The sequence below is a fragment of the Ylistrum balloti genome, unplaced genomic scaffold, assembly GCF_031769215.1.
Source record: "Ylistrum balloti isolate Yb309-2 unplaced genomic scaffold, AGI_CSIRO_Ybal_v1 Utg370882, whole genome shotgun sequence".
Classification (NCBI taxonomy): Eukaryota; Metazoa; Mollusca; class Bivalvia; order Pectinida; family Pectinidae; genus Ylistrum; species Ylistrum balloti.
The window spans coordinates 295,537-314,949 of record NW_026782502.1 but is presented as its reverse complement, the minus strand read 5'-3'; the positions used below and the strand labels follow the sequence as shown (position 1 = coordinate 314,949).

At 34.2% G+C, this 19,413-nt stretch overlaps 1 protein-coding gene across 1 annotated transcript; it reads right to left on the bottom strand.

The window, feature by feature from the left end:
* Positions 1-5,970: 5,970 nt before the first annotated feature.
* On the bottom strand, positions 5,971-16,237 carry LOC132559251 (uncharacterized). The gene is made up of 6 exons (XM_060223870.1): positions 16,150-16,237; positions 14,498-14,882; positions 13,126-13,282; positions 12,413-12,605; positions 7,924-8,147; positions 5,971-7,007 (listed from the first exon to the last, which is right to left on the bottom strand). The coding sequence occupies exons 2-6, from the start codon at positions 14,860-14,862 to the stop codon at positions 6,534-6,536; spliced, it is 1,413 nt and encodes a 470-aa protein (XP_060079853.1). The 5' UTR covers positions 14,863-14,882; positions 16,150-16,237; the 3' UTR covers positions 5,971-6,533.
* Positions 16,238-19,413: the final 3,176 nt, after the last annotated feature.

The following is a 19,413-nucleotide window of genomic DNA, read 5'->3' as shown; positions in this document are numbered from 1 at the left end:
TCAAGCCAGAATGTTTTTTTTTATATTCTTAAGAGAACAATCACTTTTCATGAAAGCTTGGATCGTTAAACATTCTAATTAACGATACGAAATACAAAGGAATCGTGAAATATCGTTTTATTTGCTCTGGACACTAGGTAGCAAAGGTCATTTCTTCGTTCAATGAACTAAATTTGGATTAATGTAAGTATCGTCTTGACATCTGTTCCGGACCGTTATGTAGTTCGGAATGGTTTTTTGTCGAGCCGTATCACATGAACTATTGACCTTGGTGATCTTGCACCAGGATAATTATGGATGTGGTAACATGTCATGTTTCCATAAAGACTAAAAAATGTGATTTAAACCATTCACCATAAAATATTGGGGGTATATATTTCATTGGCAAATCTGTGTATTTTTCTTAATACACGTTTTAACATGCTAAACATCTTCCTAGATATGATGAAATAACCGATCAATTCCAATGTTTCGTTGTCGTCTGTCATGTGACTAAAAATCAATCAAGAATACTAGGCAACGCCTTCTCGCAATTTTGTGGCTACGAACGTCCAAACTTGTATTGAAAAAATGATGCTTTATAAACTAATGCGCCAAGGGTATTATTCGCTGGTGTCAGTGTTTTTGCAATCTTCAAGCCCTCCTCAGCAAACAAAAAGTGATAGAGGGTCATTTCACGTGGGCTTGGTTTTAAAATAATGAATATAACTGTTACTTCTTGTCACCTTTGGGTTTTAATTGAATATACGTATTCAATATGACAACAAAATTTTCTACTTTCGTTTTCATAAACTATAATTAACAGTTTTACAGGAAATAAAACAATGTAAAGTAACTCATTACCCTTGTTATACACAAAATAGTGACTGTGGGTGTTAATGTCCGTCGTTACGCTTAATATGGTAACCTAACGGAGGAATATTGACTTGATTTACCTGTAAGTAGACCAGTTTCTTGCAGTGATTTGTATAAAGTCCGGAAACGTTTTCTCTCCTCCCGTACAGAAGAGCTCCACATAAGTAATATTAAGGACTAAGACCACAATTAATTCACTATATGTTTCATTGTAACATTAAAATTCATAACTAAGTCCCAAAGTTTCATCTGCAAATTTCCATTTCACCTGGCCAAGATCAACATCTGAGAAGCAAAATGTAAAAGTTTTTTTGGAGATATACCTCCATATGTGTCACCAACGTCAATTATATACATCCGGGTCAGGGGTAAAGGTGAAAACAGGACTTTTTACACCGGATCCTGCAGCACAAAATACATGTTCAATATGAATGATTTACACACTGACAGCTAGATTTTCTCTATAACACATCTACAGCAAATTTATAGGCAAACATCCAATTCAAAGAGGCATATTATTTTTTTCCCAAATATACATACATTTTTTAGGGACTTCATTCGTGGGTACTGAACCCGGAAGTATTTAATTGTGGTCTTAGTCCATTTGTAGACACGGTAGACAGAACAACTTACGAATCAGTCACCAACACAATGCGTACAAATAAACCTCAGGCAAATGCCAACAGACAGGAAATACAACCCATGGTGGAATGACGAAATATAAATAATAAAACGCAGAGGGGAAATTATCAATGAAAAATCGTACGGAATTAAATATTCGGAATTATGAAATTGCAACAATTCAAGTTTAATAAAGTCTGCCCAAAGAACAAAGAGAAACACTAATTAGAATAATGTAGATTTTTTAACAAAACTAACACAAAAACTGTTTGGAATAAAAAAAATAAAGCCATTCAACGCATACCATCCAAAGAAATCCCTATATTAGGGAAAATGCAGAGGGTAAAACAAAGCAATTTCATAAAAGCATGCATAACAGATAACTGTTTTAAAGAAAATAAAACAATTAAACAAGATGAAATTAACGACAACCTCAAAGACACGAGTAAAGAAAACAATGACCTTAACATTTCATTTACATTTAGATGATTTTTTCAGGCGCTTCACTCCAAGAAAAGTACTTCCTCTGGCATCGATAGCCATATCTTACACAACACTCAAAAACTGCCAACCAAAAGTCAACGAACTAATCACAGATTTGATCAATAAAATCTGGACTTCCGGTTCATACAATTAGGCCTTGTAAATCCTAGAAACCATGAGTGAAATTGTTAAAGTTTTCCTCTATTTGATACTGCCCCTCTCCACCCTGGTGGACCCATTTTGATACAAAATTCATACCGCATTACCCAGGGATACTTCTGATCAAAATATCGTTATCCAAAAAGGAGGAGGATTTTAAAGTTTCCCTTCTGTTTTGCCTCCTTGGCAAAACAGGGATTGGGCCCACTGTTTCAAAATAAAACACCAACATGTCGTCATTATCCAAACTCTAATTCAATAAAATAAGACAAAATATAAACAAAAGAAAATATTACATGAAGACTCCTGAAACAGTACAAGTAGAATAAGACCAGGTGTCCTAAAGAGTAAGCATCTTCTGCTTCATCTGCCATGTAAACCATGATCAACCCAAATATCTTACTTACCGGTATGTTACATTCTCAAATGAGAACAACGGTTTACAACAATTGAACCAACATGCAAACAAATGAACATCAAACACGTCCAGCTTCATATAAAAAAAAAAAAGTTAAATATTTCACAATTAAATCACTCTGCCGACTGTACAACTTCCCCATAATTTTCATCAAACTACCTCTTTGGAAACCCTGTGTTACAGGTTTGTCTGCCAAAACTTGTACTAAAATCGTAATAATGGGGAAAGGCCAATGGATATCAAAATAACTAAGACATGTAAACACCATAGATTGAGAATGAAGGATTGTTGCTATCCAGAAATGGACAATTCACAATAGGGAAATTGAAATCCTCACATTCTCATACAGTGGAGAGCTACCCAAATTGGTGTCATTGTAGAAGATTGACAAAAGCTGCTGATGTAGACGAGTCTGTCATATCTTTGACTTCCAATTCTGGTGTGCGTACACAATAGATATGGTCAGTAAATTTCTTTTTATTTAAAGACAAGAGTTCAAAAATATAACATAAAGTGAGATTAAATAATTGTGAAAGCTCTTTGTGATCTGCTCTCCTAAGCTCTTCAATAAATTCAGCCTCATATGAAAACAAAATCGAGTCTCTGAATTCCCCCAAAATATACAGAATTAAGACAGTGTCCGTGATTCCTATTGAATAAGACTTTCAAATAATATGCTCAATTCTCCCTAGGTGTGCTGGATTTTCCTAATAGGACTCTGCCCCTTGGAACCCAGACCAACTATCAATACAAAAGTGGTTCCCTTCAGATTTGACCAGAATCTACTTTGTAGTTTACAACCTAAATTTCCCATGGGCTCCATGTTTTTCAAAGATTCATTATCACAGACTGCTTGGGACTGTCAAAATATGTGCGGAGGTTTGTAATGATGACGATGATAAGAAGAAAATGTTGACATGCAGTCTGACAATTGAGATGTTCCCTGGGATAAGCTCGCACGTCCTATGGACAACAGGATCTTAAAATTAATTGAAGAAAAAAAACACTGAAACTGTTAGTGAATGTTTTTAATAAGAAGCAAAATTTCACCCATATTATTATATCATCACACTACACCTTTAAAGCTTCTCATCCACAACAATGCACTTGGACAAATTATATACATATAAAACCAGGAATTGGAATATAAAAAGTACTTTAACTCTAGTTATTTTCTCTGGTCCAAAATCTTAAACAATGAAATTTTAACCCAAATATCGCACGCATTGTGAAGTTTTAAATAAAGTGGGTTGTTTTATCAGTCAAACCAAAAAATGACGATTTATAGTATATTCTATGTTCATAGTAACAATATGTATTGATTAACATACATTTTAACTGCAATTTTTTGTTAGTGACAGTAGCTATAGTCTTTTTTATAATATTCACACGTCATAATTTCACATGATCATGCTCATAAATACCCTACAGAAAAGGAAAAATATCCTAGTGCAAAGAAAAAAAAACCATCAATACACTGTTCTGTGTATCAAGTTCATTTAAAATTGTAGGTCTACTCTTCATACACAAAGGAAATATATACTTCTACCAGTAGTCATGGCATTCATAGAAATATAAATGCAATACAGGTAAGCATCACATCATATATCCATTTCAATAGTGACTGTTTCATTATTGTAATCATGATCTTAGGAATGTGTTGGTACTCATAATACACAAAAGTATGATTGTAATATATTTGTTTTCGGTTTTGTTTAGGAAAGTAGGTATGGATTAAAACAATTCACATGGCCATATTTCAAGTGAATTATGTCAAATGTTACTACAGTACTACAGAGCTATCAAATTAAGAATTACATGAAGACCATTAGTTTCCAAAAGGTCTTGTATTCACCCAGCTAGAACTTGCTGTTTTCAATGTTTGTGTATTGATACTGTTTTATGAATTGAAATGAATAAAAATATTAGAAATTCTTGCAGTGTTGCCGTTACAAAAAAGAAAACTTGCAGGTTTTTTCTCATTGCAATAGTTTGACACTGAATTTTTATGTGATTTGTGTACATAATATATTCTAATCTTGATATGTCTTTCATGCACAACAAAATTGTAAATCTCAATAGTATGTAACCCTGGATTAAAAAAAAAATAAATGAAAAAAAAAATTCTCACTCAAACTCAGACTTGAGATTGGCAATAAATTAGAATCGGTTTTGAATTCATTCCAATGCAACACATAGGTATCGCATTATCCAGACAGCCAAAATAGTATCATTTACTCAAAGTAAGGGGGTGGGCTTATAACAGAACAATTCAATTTTCCAGAACAGCAAATTGATACGGGTGGGCTTATTACCAAGCATGGGATTATTTAACTATACATGCAGTAAGTTTAGCACTGTTATCTTTAAAAGATATATACTTGACCCTGCTGTTTCATTATGATCCAATGATAATCTAATTACACAATAGCAGTTATACAGAGTGAACCCGAAAAAATTTTAACATTTTAACATGGTCAAGCCTGGTGAAAGTACACAAGTTTTTACAACATCATAAATAATTAGGATCATATCAATATTAATCACACCCATCTTTAATGTGAATTGTCAGATTTAAATTTCCCACAGTTAGTAGACATAATGATTTTAAGTATGTGAAAATAGGTCATCAATACTTTCCCAGTCAATCGATTCATCAAGATATGATGACTTTAAAAAAAAAACTTCCTTTTTCACACATTATACAAATGTTTTGAAAATACTACAAAGTAATTTCATTTAAAGATATCTAATACCTAAAATGACATATTTTCATTTCTTGGATTCTTGGATTAAGAGTTACCACAAAACTAATGAAAATGAAAGTATCAAAAGTTACATCTACCATATTGTCATCAGAATCATAAAGTTTTTCATGAAATAATTTAATTTCATCTAAAATATCTCTTGCTTTGTAATTATACTACCATCATCAAGTTGTAGTTTCCGAATAATTTTTGATGTAAAATTTCTGTTTTCAAGACTGAAAAAATGACTGGTTGGTTTCTCTCCTTCCTCTTCCCATTTAGCTCTAGATCTTACTATGCTGCCCCTAATTTTTCGTAATCCTAATTTCTTCCAAATCCCTTTTCTTACTCTCTATTTCTACTAAGTTAATAACATCTTGCTCTTCTAGTACCTTAATAGATTTAAATTTTGATAGTATCTTAATTCCCACCATTGCCAGCATGTACACTGTACACTCATTCTAATGTCCTACAAATTATATATATCATATTACACATATTAAACATAATTTTTAATTCTCATTGGACATAATAATACATAAAACCTTTTGTTAGATGTCAATAACATTTCATTGAAAATATAAACAATATACAGAACAACACACAAATGTAAACAGCATGAAACATTAAACAAAATGATAATTTCTAATACTTGATTCATATTTCTTTAATCTGTGGTAAATACTATGCATATGAAATGCAAGTTATATATTCAAACATCGCAACAATTTCTACGAAAAATGTATTGTGAGAAAACTCAATCTAATTACGCAGAATCTACAAAATTTTTATATCAAAATGAATATATTAAAGAATGTATATAAATGAATATAAAAAAAATTCCAATCCTAATACTACAGTTGGAAAATTAAGCAAATGAAGGCTTATATTATACACCTATTATATATATTTGTAGTACATGTAAATCATTCACTCTGTGTCTGAACTTGAAATTTTTGTTGGTATGTCTGTCAAGCATATGGTTAGCAACAGATATTTTCTAAGAGTCTGTTAAGATAATATGTGGTGGGTTACCTCTATATTATTGAGGTTCTACTTCAAGATGAATTCCAAATGACTTTGGTTGTCGTCAAGGCAACCCAGCAAACAAACAAATCATTTCAATGGATAGATTTGTTTTCTTTAAAACAATATACATAGCACTAATAATGAACCTCAAGACATTTAACACATACTTTTCTAAATTTCAATTTCTATTTTTTTTTTATGTTCGCCACATGTCAAATATCTCAGTCATTTTTTGGCTTGGGAATTTTTTTGATAAAATTTTCGATCATTTGGGGCATCAAAAAATCCAACATAACAATAAGAACAACAAAAAACATGAGTGGTCCCATGAAAGATTTCCCGACAATGTCCATTTTTCTGTCACAAATATCAGTCAGACGAGCGTTCTGAAATCCATGTGGGAAATGGGAGGTGTGACTGTCATAGCTTGTACAGATGCTAAGCAAATCCTGGTTCGAGATGGAAGGAGCAAGGCAGAAATAGACAAAGAGTGCTATGATAATTCCTTTGATGGCATAGGTGACCAATAAGGTAACAGGTGAGGTGTTTGGTCCCACTGGTGGACGTGGCACAACTACAGCTCCTACTTTAGGTGGTTCAGGAATGGTCTCTGGCACCACTGATGCTTGCTTCTCTGGAAACGTGTCGGTGAAAACCTCATGTCCAACCTGTACCTCATACACAGGGTCTAGAACCTGCATCAAAGATATGAATACACTAGAGATGGATACGTCAGTATAAGCTAAAGAGGCTCTGATGGCCATTTCAGAAGAGTGCCTATTTACAGGAAAATGATAGTGTATTCATTTAGATGATACCATACATCCAATTATGTTTGCATTCATGCCAATTAATTTCTCTATTTTACGATTTCATTGATATATTTTTGAAATAATGAAAAGTCTCCAACAGTTACATGAAGGAATAACGTCTAAACTGGGTTCTATGGGCTACAGCCATTTTTAAATGGTGATGGAGTGTGTTTTACGATAGTATGTATCCATGATACCAAGAATTGAGTAAAGAAGCAGTTCATAACTGCTCAGTGGACATGCTTGGTCTGGTTTGAGATTTTCATTCTCAGGCAGCTGAAGGTTAAAAACTAATTGCTTGCCATTTGGTAGCAGAAGAAATGTATGCAAGGTCTCATGCAGATATAAAAACATGGAAAACAAATCTGTTCTGCTACATATGACTGCAATGTCAAAGTTTGATTGATTTGATAATCATTGTATGTATTGTTTATCTTTATCAAATAACATTGTGCAAATCTGCTGCAAATTTGATTATCTTATTCAATGTTTAGCAATGACAAATGCATACCGATGTGTTCAAAAAGATAGATAAAAACTGAAATGAATTTCAGTGGATTTTGTTGGCAAGATCATTCCATGAAATCAAGTGCTAACGAAAGTTTGTATTTTTGTAAAACTAATTAGCAAAAGAGGTTGGTGTGCTAAAACTGACTTCAAATTGACTTGGAAAAATAGTCTTTTTGATTTTAATGGTTGTGTAAATGAAACAAATTATTAATACTCAAAACACTCATTGAAAATGCGCAGAATTTTGAAGCCAAAATTGAGACTAAAAATGCAATAATTTCTGTCATACTTGTCGCAGGAATTTCAAAGCAGGAACATCAATTCTTGGCAGAAACTTCTCTAGGCGTTCATCCGCTTCATCAACATCACTGCAGTAGTTAATCAGTCGAGCGTAACGCTGTTTAGCACCTAGTAATCCCAAACATTCTAAGAAATGCTTCTCCTTGTCCTTGAACTCTGTAGACTCCAGATTGACACCATCAATTTTTGTCAGAATTCCAAAGACTGGAATGGCTGTGATTTAAGAATTTCACATTAGATACAGCAAAGTATTGTTTTCACTAGAGTTTTTTTTATCGTATAGAAAAATCAAAACTGATATTATTTTTTTTATATGTCAATGGTAAAAGAAACAAGGCCCTTAAATATCACTTGTTATTAACACCTTCCTCTATGATGTAATTTACTTCTGTGAAAATCTTAAAAAATATATCTGTTATGTAAATATACATTAATATAAATTAATAGAGAAAAGGAAGTAGCCCCAGACTAGACAAATGCAAAATGCTGTGTGAATTAGAACAACTATATAAATGTAGTATATAACTGAATCCTTACCACTGACAAACCCCTATGATTCTTTGACATCTAAGCCACATCAGAGACAAACCTCTATAATTCTGTGGTAACTTATCCACATCAGAGACAAACCTCTATAATTCTGTGGTAACTTATCCACATCAGAGACAAACCTCTATAATTCTGTGGTAACTTATTAACATCAGAGACAAACCTCTATAATTCTGTGGTAACTTATCCACATCAGAGACAAACCTCTATAATTCTGTGGTAACTTATCCACATCAGAGACAAACCTCTATAATTCTGTGGTAACTTATTAACATCAGAGACAAACCTCTATAATTCTGTGGTAACTTATCCACATCAGAGACAAACCTCTATAATTCTGTGGTAACTTATCCACATCTGAGACAAACCTCTATAATTCTGTGGTAACTTATCAACTTCTGAGACAAACCTCTCTGTGGTAACTTATCCTTATCCGAGACAAACTTCTCTGTGGTAACTCATCCTTATCTGAGACAAACCTCTCTGTGTTAACTCATCCTTATCCGAGACAAACTTCTCTGTGTTAACTCATCATTATCTGAGACAAACCTCTATCATTCTGTGTGAACTCATCCTTATCTGAGACAAACTTCTCTGTATTAACTCATCCTTATCTGAGACAAACTTCTCTGTATTAACTCATCCTTATCTGAGACAAACTTCTCTGTGGTAACTTATCCTTATCTGAGACAAACCTCTCTGTGTTAACTCATCCTTATCTGAGACAAACTTCTCTGTGTTAACTCATCATTATCTGAGACAAACCTCTCTGTGTAAACTCATCCTTATCCGAGACAAATCTCTCCGTGGTAACTCATCCTTATCTGAGACAAACTTCTCTGTGTAAACTCATCCTTATCCGAGACAAATCTCTCTGTGGTAACTGAACCTTATCCGAGAAAAACTTCTCTGTATTAACTCATCCTTATCCGAGACAAACCTCTCTGTGGTAACTCATCATTATCTGAGACAAATCTCTCTGTGGTAACTCATCCTTATCTGAGACAAACTTCTCTGTATTAACTCATCCTTATCTGAGACAAACCTCTCTGTGGTAACTCATACTTATCTGAGACAAACTTCTCTGTGTTAACTCATCCTTATCTGAGACAAACTTCTCTGTATTAACTCATCCTTATCTGAGACAAACTTCTCTGTGTTAACTCATCCTTATCTGAGACAAACTTCTCTGTGGTAACTCATCCTTATCTGAGACAAACCTCTCTGTGGTAAATCTCTCTGTGGTAACTCATCCTTATCTGAAACAAACTTCTCTGTGGTAACTCATCATTATCTGAGACAAACTTCTCTGTGGTAACTCATTCTTAGCTGAGACAAACTACTCTGTGGTAACTCATTCTTAGCTGAGACAAACTACTCTGTGGTAACTCATTCTTAGCTGAGACAAACCTCTCTGTGGTAACTCATCCTTATCCGAGACAAACCTCTCTGTGGTAACTCATTCTTAGCTGAGACAAACTTCTCTGTGGTAACTCATCCTTATCTGAGACAAATCTCTCTGTGGTAACTCATACTTATCTGAGACAAACTACTCTGTGGTAACTCATCCTTATCTGAGACAAACTTCTCTGTGGTAACTTATCCTTATCCGAGACAAACTTCTCTGTGGTAACTCATCCTTATCTGAGACAAACCTCTCTGTGTTAACTCATCCTTATCCGAGACAAACTTCTCTGTGTTAACTCATCCTTATCTGAGACAAACTTCTCTGTGGTAACTCATCCTTATCTGAGACAAACTTCTCTGTGGTAACTCATCCTTATCTGAAACAAACTTCTCTGTATTAACTCATCATTATCTGAGACAAACCTCTCTGTGGTAACTCATCCTTATCTGAGACAAACTTCTCTGTGTTAACTCATCCTTATCTGAGACAAACTTCTCTGTGGTAACTCATTCTTATCTGAGACAAACTTCTCTGTATTAACTCATCATTATCTGAGACAAACCTCTCTGTGGTAACTCATCCTTATCTGAGACAAATCTCTCTGTGGTAACTCATACTTATCTGAGACAAACTACTCTGTGGTAACTCATCCTTATCTGAGACAAACTTCTCTGTATTAACTCATCCTTATCTGAGACAAACTTCTCTGTGGTAACTCATCCTTATCTGAGACAAACTTCTCTGTGGTAACTCATCCTTATCTGAAACAAACTTCTCTGTATTAACTCATCATTATCTGAGACAAACCTCTCTGTGGTAACTCATCCTTATCTGAGACAAACTTCTCTGTGGTAACTCATCCTTATCTGAGACAAACTTCTCTGTGGTAACTCATTCTTATCTGAGACAAACTTCTCTGTATTAACTCATCATTATCTGAGACAAACCTCTCTGTGGTAACTCATCCTTATCTGAGACAAATCTCTCTGTGGTAACTCATACTTATCTGAGACAAACTACTCTGTGGTAACTCATCCTTATCTGAGACAAACTTCTCTGTATTAACTCATCCTTATCCGAGAAAAACTTCTCTGTGGTAACTCATCCTTATCTGAGACAAACTTCTTTGTGTTAACTCATCCTTATCCGAGACAAACCTCTCTGTGGTAACTCATCCTTATCTGAGACAAACTTCTCTGTGGTAACTCATCCTTATCTGAGACAAACTTCTCTGTGGTAACTCATCCTTATCTGAGACAAACTTCTCTGTGGTAACTCATCCTTATCTGAGACAAACTTCTCTGTGGTAACTCATCCTTATCTGAGACAAACTTCTCTGTGTTAACTCATCTCTGTGTTAACTCATCCTTATCTGAGACAAACTTCTCTGTGGTAACTTATCCTTATCTGAGACAAACTTCTTTGTGTTAACTCATCCTTATCTGAGACAAACTTCTCTGTGGTATCTCATCCTTATCTGAGACAAACCTCTTTGTGGTAACTCATCCTTATCTGAGACAAACATCTCTGTATTAACTCATCCTTATCCGAGACAAACTTCTCTGTATTAACTCATCCTTATCTGAGACAAACTTCTCTGTGGTAACTCATCCTTATCTGAGACAAACCTCTCTGTGGTAACTCATCCTTATCCGAGACAAACCTCTCTGTGGTATCTCATCCTTATCTGAGACAAAATTCTTTGTGGTAACTCATCCTTATCTGAGACAAACATCTCTGTATTAACTCATCCTTATCCGAGACAAACTTCTCTGTATTAACTCATCCTTATCCGAGACAAACTTCTCTGTATTAACTCATCCTTATCTGAGACAAACTTCTCTGTATTAACTCATCCTTATCTGAGACAAACCTCTCTGTGGTAACTCATCCTTATCTGAGACAAACTTCTCTGTGGTAACTCATCCTTATCTGAGACAAATCTCTCTGTGTTAACTCATCCTTATCTGAGACAAACTACTCTGTGGTAACTCATTCTTATCTGAGACAAACTTCTCTGTGTTAACTCATGCTTATCTGAGACAAACTACTCTGTGGTAACTCATTCTTATCTGAGACAAACTTCTCTGTGTTAACTCATCCTTATCTGAGACAAACTACTCTGTGGTAACTCATCCTTATCTGAGACAAACTTCTCTGTGTTAACTCATCCTCATCCGAGACAAACTTCTCTGTATTAACTCATCCTTAGCTGAGACAAAATTCTCTGTGGTAACTTATCCTTATCTGAGACAAACATTTCTGTATTAACTCATCCTTATCTGAGACAAACTGCTCTGTGGTAACTCATCCTTGTCTGAGACAAACATCTCTGTGGTAACTTATCCTTATCCGAGACAAGCTTCTCTGTGGTAACTCATCCTTATCTGAGACAAACTTCTCTGTGTTAACTCATCCTTATCCGAGACAAACCTCTCTGTGTTAACTCATCCTTATCCGAGACAAACCTCTCTGTGTTAACTCATCCTTATCTGAGACAAACTTCTCTGTGGTAACTTACTCATTTTTCCTTTTCCTGCTTTAGATCCAGCTGGATTGGCAGCGTTCATGACACAACTGATGAGTTTTTCTGGAATGTTCTCTCGGGCTGAAGCCACAACAATAATTCTGTCAACCTTTAGTAGCTCCAGATTCTGGGAGTATTTCTCTCTCAGTCCCTTCATACCAGTCTTGTGGTATTCCTCTTGCGCTGCCTGTTACACCAAGAAGATAATACCCTGTCTGATACAGCCGGTATAACTTGGCCTAACTCATATCATTCTCTCTACATTTGGATATGTGTATTGTAAATGCCACATTTTCATATGAATTATGGCATATTGTTCAGAGTATAACTCAAGTACATGACATTTTTGTAAAATCAATCAATATTCAAAAGTATGAAAACCTTGAATAATGGAGATGATGCATACTAATGTCTCAGGTGACCTAAAGAAAAAATTATTACTTGAGAAAATGGAGACAGTTTTGAAATTGCATCAAAAATGTTACTATTGAATAGATGTCAGATGATTTCATTGTCTGGACAACAAATAAACAAGAAATTCCTCTTATGATTTTTTTATCTATAAGTCACCCAGATATAATATGACAACCATTCAGTGTTTAGTAAGACATGACTCAGATTATATCCACTATTTATGTAATCTAACTTCTTCCATTAAAATAAACTCTGTATATGTGTTAGATCTCTCTATTAAATGTGATTTATACCTTCAAGCTATCTTCGACAGGTAGACGGCCATAAAATACAATTCTCAGTAACTCTTCAGTCAAATCATTTTTTTCATTGTCAAATCCAGCAATATCGATAAACGTCGGGTAGCATGCATTGTAATGGGCCGGCTGTCTGTAAGCCTTCTTTGGAAAGCTGCAACCACAAAATTCATTCATATTGTGATTTTTCATTATAAAACAAGTAAAACAGTTGAATTTAAAATATAAATTCAATAACATATGATCAGCCATGTGATTGTTTTGAGGATACAAACATTTTAAGTCTGCTATCTACATACAACCAGGCCCAAGGATCTCGAAACTTCTTAAATCTGTCCTCAGTGCTTAATATTGAGAATATGCTTATCTTTCAGCATATTCTCAAAAAAGAGTATCTCGAAGATTTTTAAACCATTCTCAGTTCTTAACTTTGAGAATGTGCTTAACTTTAAGTATATTCTCAAAATATGTGTATCTGAAAGATTCTCAACTGCCCCATTCTTAATTTTAAGTTCATATTGATATCTTTAGGACTGTTGGCAATGGTAACATAAGGGCAATGACAAGGGGATAAGGTTGGTTCTGAAGGTGCAAGCTATAGGTTTCAATTCTCAAACAAGAGAACCAAGATGGATCATGGCATCTACCACTGTTTGATCTTTATTTGTTCTTTAAATGTTTAATCTTTTCCTTTCATACAAAGTTTTTAACAGTCCTTTGAAGGCAAAGCAATTATAATCTTTAACTGTCAAATCCAAGATGGTTGCCGGTCAGTGAATTTGTTTTTCTGATCTGTCCGAAATCAAACAAGGAACCAACTCACAAAGATATTGCTTTTCTCAAGTACTAACGATAACAAAAACTGGTTACAGATGGACCCAGGACCAGGGATGACTTGAATAGCCCACCATCCGATGGACAGGTGGGCTGAAACTCTGTGTCCTGAAATTCATTGCTTTTCATATATTCCTAAACAGTTAAGAAATTCTTCTTTTTTATGTAGGTAGTTAATCAATCTGCATTTTAACTTGAGATAGGGATAAAAAATTGTGCTGATCTTTAAAACTGATCATTTTTTTTCAAAGAAAATGAATTCTGTTAATTCTGATCTAGAAATTATCATGAATTTGTATTTAATCGATCATAAATATCATTCCTACGGTGTCAATGATTGTTGTCAGCTAGATCATTTACAGCTACAATATATTCCATATGAATACAATAATATTTACTATAATGTTTTGTTCACAAATCCATGTCAACAGCTATACCAATCCCTTGAAGACATTAAATCAATTGACTCCAATCTATATTTAATAAAATTTCTTCAAATGTTTAAAACTGTGAAACACTTTAATGATTTACAAACCTTTTTGTGAGATAAGTCATTTGTAGTGCCTGGCCCCCAAAGTTTCCAGTCATCGCATATTCACGATATTTGTCATCGTTCATTGCCGATATGAGAGTATTTATGGTCGAACTCTTCCCAACTCCAGGCACTCCAATGATGGCCACATTCAGTGGGTTTCTCCCAGCAATGTCGATGCCAACTTCTGTGGCAATATCTACATTCAATTTCTCCCTCCTTCGTTTCAGTTCTGCTTCAGGATCCTCCAACTTTCGTCGTCGACGTGTGGATTTGCTCACATCTGTATCTGTATCAGATGTGTCATCACCGAAAGAATACACATATCGATCTGTAGGATAACTTTGCTGATCCTCCATTCCGCCCATACTAGTGTCCTGATTAGCAGCTGAAATTGCAAAAACTACCCTAAATCAATATGTTGTATGTGCATGTTAATCAATGTCTTCATATTGTAAAGCCGTGAGGTATGAAAAAAAGAGGAATATTTTTACTGTTGTACGAAATGAAATAATGCACTGCACTGAACTGTTAGTGTACAATGGATATGTAAAGATTACCTTAAAACACCAGAAAACATGATGACTTACCCCCAAACCGTAAATCATCTAAAAACACCCAAAAAAAGATGATTTACTGTCAAACTCCAGAACCATCAAAAACATTCCAAACAAGAGGCCTAATGGGCCTACATCATCACCTGGCTTATTTAGTAACCAGCCATTTAATAAATAATTTCAAATATGTCAGACAATTTCAGATATAATGTCCCTTTTGGATCCAGCCCTTGTTATCAATCAGTGGTCAGATTCATTATTGATAAAAATTGCTTCAGACCAAACTTGGACAATATCCTTGTATAGGAGAAGGCCTTTGAAGAACTTACATTTCACCAATTGAGCCCACCCCTCCAGCACTAGGGAGCAGGGATGGACTATTTATACAGAATTAAGTCCGCTTCACCCACAAATTTTAATTCAGACAAAATCTGGGCAATACCTGTTTATTCTGATAGGTGAAGTAAGATTTTAAAGAACTTGCGAAATTTCCCCTTTTCGGCCCTGTCCCTAAGTCCCTTGGGAGCTGAGAACCAATTCTTTCACAAACCTTGTTCCCCTTCACCAAAGGATATTTCTGACCAAACTTCTTATGGAGAAGAAGGATTTTAAGGAATATGCTCTATTTCCCCAAATGAATCCCACCCCTCCCATTTCGGGTATAGTGTCATGTTAACGAAATAAGGAAATCCGGACTTATGCAAGTCTATTCCTTCGGAACAATTTACCAAATACCTTTAAGATAAGATAAGTTTATTTCCGGTTCAGGACGTGCTTGAGTCCTCTATACCAGACTCAATAATTTTCCGAATGCATTTCTAAGAAGCATAATGCAACTTACTTTCGTTTTCTTTGTCTCTTCTGAAATTTGTCTCAAATTAAATATTGAACGATTAAGCATTGCAATCACAAAACATGCGAAAAAGGCGTAATCTGGGAATTTCCTCATTTCTATAAATAGTTTGTTTTATTGCAGTAAACCTCATAACACGTAGTTTAAAAAATGTCTTTAACGAGAATCACCAAAATCGTGTCATGTACGGACATTGGTCAGAAATAAGCATATAGAAACTTTGATTTGAATTAAGAATGTCTCACCTAATCGTTCCTGAAAACTTCAAGACCCCAGCAGTTGAATGATCACAAAACGAGTGCTCGGTCGTCTAACTACCTGCAACACAGTAAATGAAGTAATATATTAATCCGCATTGTAATTAACCATGGCAGTCTTAAATAAACGCAAATAAAAGCCAAATATCTTGACTCAATCATTTGATAAAATATCGTATTTAAGAAAAATGTAGTTTAATAATTTGATTATACGTTTTGAATGATTAAACTTTGTATTCAACTATGCACTACTTCTTTTGGCGAACTGATAAAGAGATTACATATCCACAACTAAACGTATATTATTTTGATTGGTACTTTCGGTTTGCCGTTGCTGCGTAATGAAGAGCATGTAACAAAAGAGCATATTGGGAAAACCGAAGCGGTCAGTATATAAAAAGGTTTTTTTTGGGGGGGTTGTATAAAAATATTTAAAAGGAGATCATTAGATTAATTTAACCACAGCAAGATGACTCTGAAAAGGTAAAGTAATATTATATTTACGTCTACACAGGCCTCATTATAATTATGACATCTAGAAGGTTACCCATGCATGAGATCGGTGATCATTTGTATGTAAGTAGATTTGCACATAACTGAAATGTTCTGAGCACCTGTCAGGGCTTTGGAAATAATTATTTGTAATTTGTATATCCTATAATGACTTCCAACATGCGCGGTACCACAAAAATTAAAGAACTATTTTTGTTTTCGTGATATATATACATGAATACAGGAGTATACTGATTCCTTAATCAGTCATTCAACACATGGATTCTGATCTATTTGGTTAATTTTTTTGAAAGGAAAATGAAGTGATAAATGGAGGTTCCGAATGAATGACGGTTGTTTATCATGTTTATCAAACTTGAGTTAGTTCATTTTCAAATTTAGAAAATTTATAAATTTCAAAGCCTCGGATTCAAAGCCAATCAGAGGCTTTGAAAGTGTTGACACAACACAAAAACAATAACACAGTGCTACAAATTTTACCATGTGACATTTTGGTTTTGTGAACCAAACATAGTTATGTATATACACTGTCTGTATAGCTTTAGTGGTGTAAAATCTGACAGATAAATACAGTGTGTTTGATATACACTTTCTATGTATACCTTTAGTGGTGTAAAATCTGACAGATGAATACAGTGTGTTTGATGTACGCTGTCTATGTATACCTTTAGTGGTGTAAAATCTGACAGATGAATACAGTGTGTTTGATATACACTGTCTGTATATCTTTAGTGGCGTAAAATCTGACAATTAAATACAATGTATATGATATACACTGTCTATGTATACCTTTAGTGGTGTAAAATCTATGGGTGGATAAGGAAATACAACCAGGACTTAGCAAATAATTTTTCATACAAGGAAAATAAAATGCACTTTAAGTAGTTTTCAATTTTTGAAAACTAATTTGATCTTTGAATGGATTTCTATCAATTTATTACTTTGGAGATAAACCCATTTGTTACTTGTTATAATTTGTAATGTAATTACAATATTTCTATTGATGCATTGTCATAATAGAGATCTCTCACACTTGGTGTTAAATGCACCAAGGGCTTGTAGGCACTTTATATATGTGTACTTAAAGTAAAAGAAGTACTCTGTGTATCATACATATAAATATAGAAACAAAATGGCAACTAAAACTCCAAATCAAAGTCACTAACATTTTCGAACCTTGCAGCCATCGTCAGGTGATGCCATAGGTATGTTACATAGTAATCTATATTGTGATGTCATAGTAACTGACATTGTGATGTCATAGTAACCTACATTGTGATGTCATAGTAACCTACATTGTGATGTCATAGTAATCTGCATTGTGATGTCATAGTAATCTACATTGTGATGTCTTAGTAACCTATCCTACATCGTGATGTCATAGTAATCTACATTGTGATGTCTTAGTAATCTACATTGTGATGTCATAGTAATCTACATTGTGATGTCATAGTAATCTACATTGTGATGTCTTAGTAACCTACATTGTGATGTCATAGTAATCTACATTGTGATGTCATAGTAATCTACATTGTGATGTCTTAGTAATCTTCATTGTGATGTCATAGTAATCTACATTGCGATGTCATAGTAATCTACATTGCGATGTCATAGTAGTCTACATTGTGATGTCATAGTAACCTACATTGTGATGTCTTAGTAACCTACATTGTGATGTCATAGTAATCTACATTGTGATGTCATAGTAACCTACATTGTGATGTCTTAGTAATCTACATTGTGATGTCATAGTAATCTACATTGTGATGTCATAGTAGTCTACATTGTGATGTCATAGTAACCTATATTGTGATGTCATAGTAATCTACATTGTGATGTCATAGTAATCTACATTGTGATGTCATAGTAGTCTACATTGTGATGTCTTAGTAACCTACATTGTGATGTCGTAGTAACCTACATTGTGAAGTCTTAGTAACCTACATTGTGATGTAATAGTAACCTACATTGTGATGTCATAATGTGCCATTTAGGAGAGAGTGTTATCCATATGATATAATGTCAATGTTTTATACAAATATTAGAGATTTATGAACATCTGGGGATATACTGAAATTTGTAATTGACATTTTTTGAATGGCATGCAGCCCAGTTATCAGAATGACTGATAATATGTAATTAGCAAATGATATTTTTGTGGTTATCAGTAAACAAATGGGTAAACATCAGTTACACAGAGGTTTTCCCACTGAGATTAGTGCAGTTTAAATGGCTGATTGTATTGTATCAGTTGTCTGTCAGGATCATTATATAATTTGGACACACCAAATTTCTCATTATCAAGATGTGTCCATCCTTAAAACAAGGAAGATATCAATGTACAGTTATGGGAAATCTCTGACAGGTATTTTTAACGCCTTTTACAGTCACAGTAGGGTACTGCAATACACTTTGGATAGATTACATTAAACGGGGAAGGGACCTATATATTGAAAAAGAATTCTGGTTAAATAAGATTATACATATACACAATCTTATTATGCAAAAATGAAAAGTTTCATAAAAAAATTATCAATAGATGGGGAAAATTCAAAACCCCACATACCACATGCTCAATAGCTGACTGGTTCGGGTTTGTGCCTTGCATATATGTATACTGCTGGGGATTTCTTTCCAGATTTGTGTACTTGCTTATGTTTAGTATAAACCTGATTGCACATGTATTTTCAATATCGTATATTTTTTTTTTGTTTCTTGTAGATTTCCAAAAGCTACCCA

What these genes read in the sequence shown, in the direction of transcription:
- LOC132559251 (XM_060223870.1), bottom strand. Translation starts at nt 14,862, where the DNA reads ATGGGCGGAATGGAGGATCAGCAAAGTTATCCTACAGATCGATATGTG. An exon ending in ATGACTTATCTCACAAAAAG is followed by an intron (nt 13,283 to 14,497) that starts GTTTGTAAATCA and finishes TTGTGGTTGCAG; the next exon opens with CTTTCCAAAGAAGGCTTACA. An exon ending in CTGTCGAAGATAGCTTGAAG is followed by an intron (nt 12,606 to 13,125) that starts GTATAAATCACA and finishes TTGGTGTAACAG; the next exon opens with GCAGCGCAAGAGGAATACCA.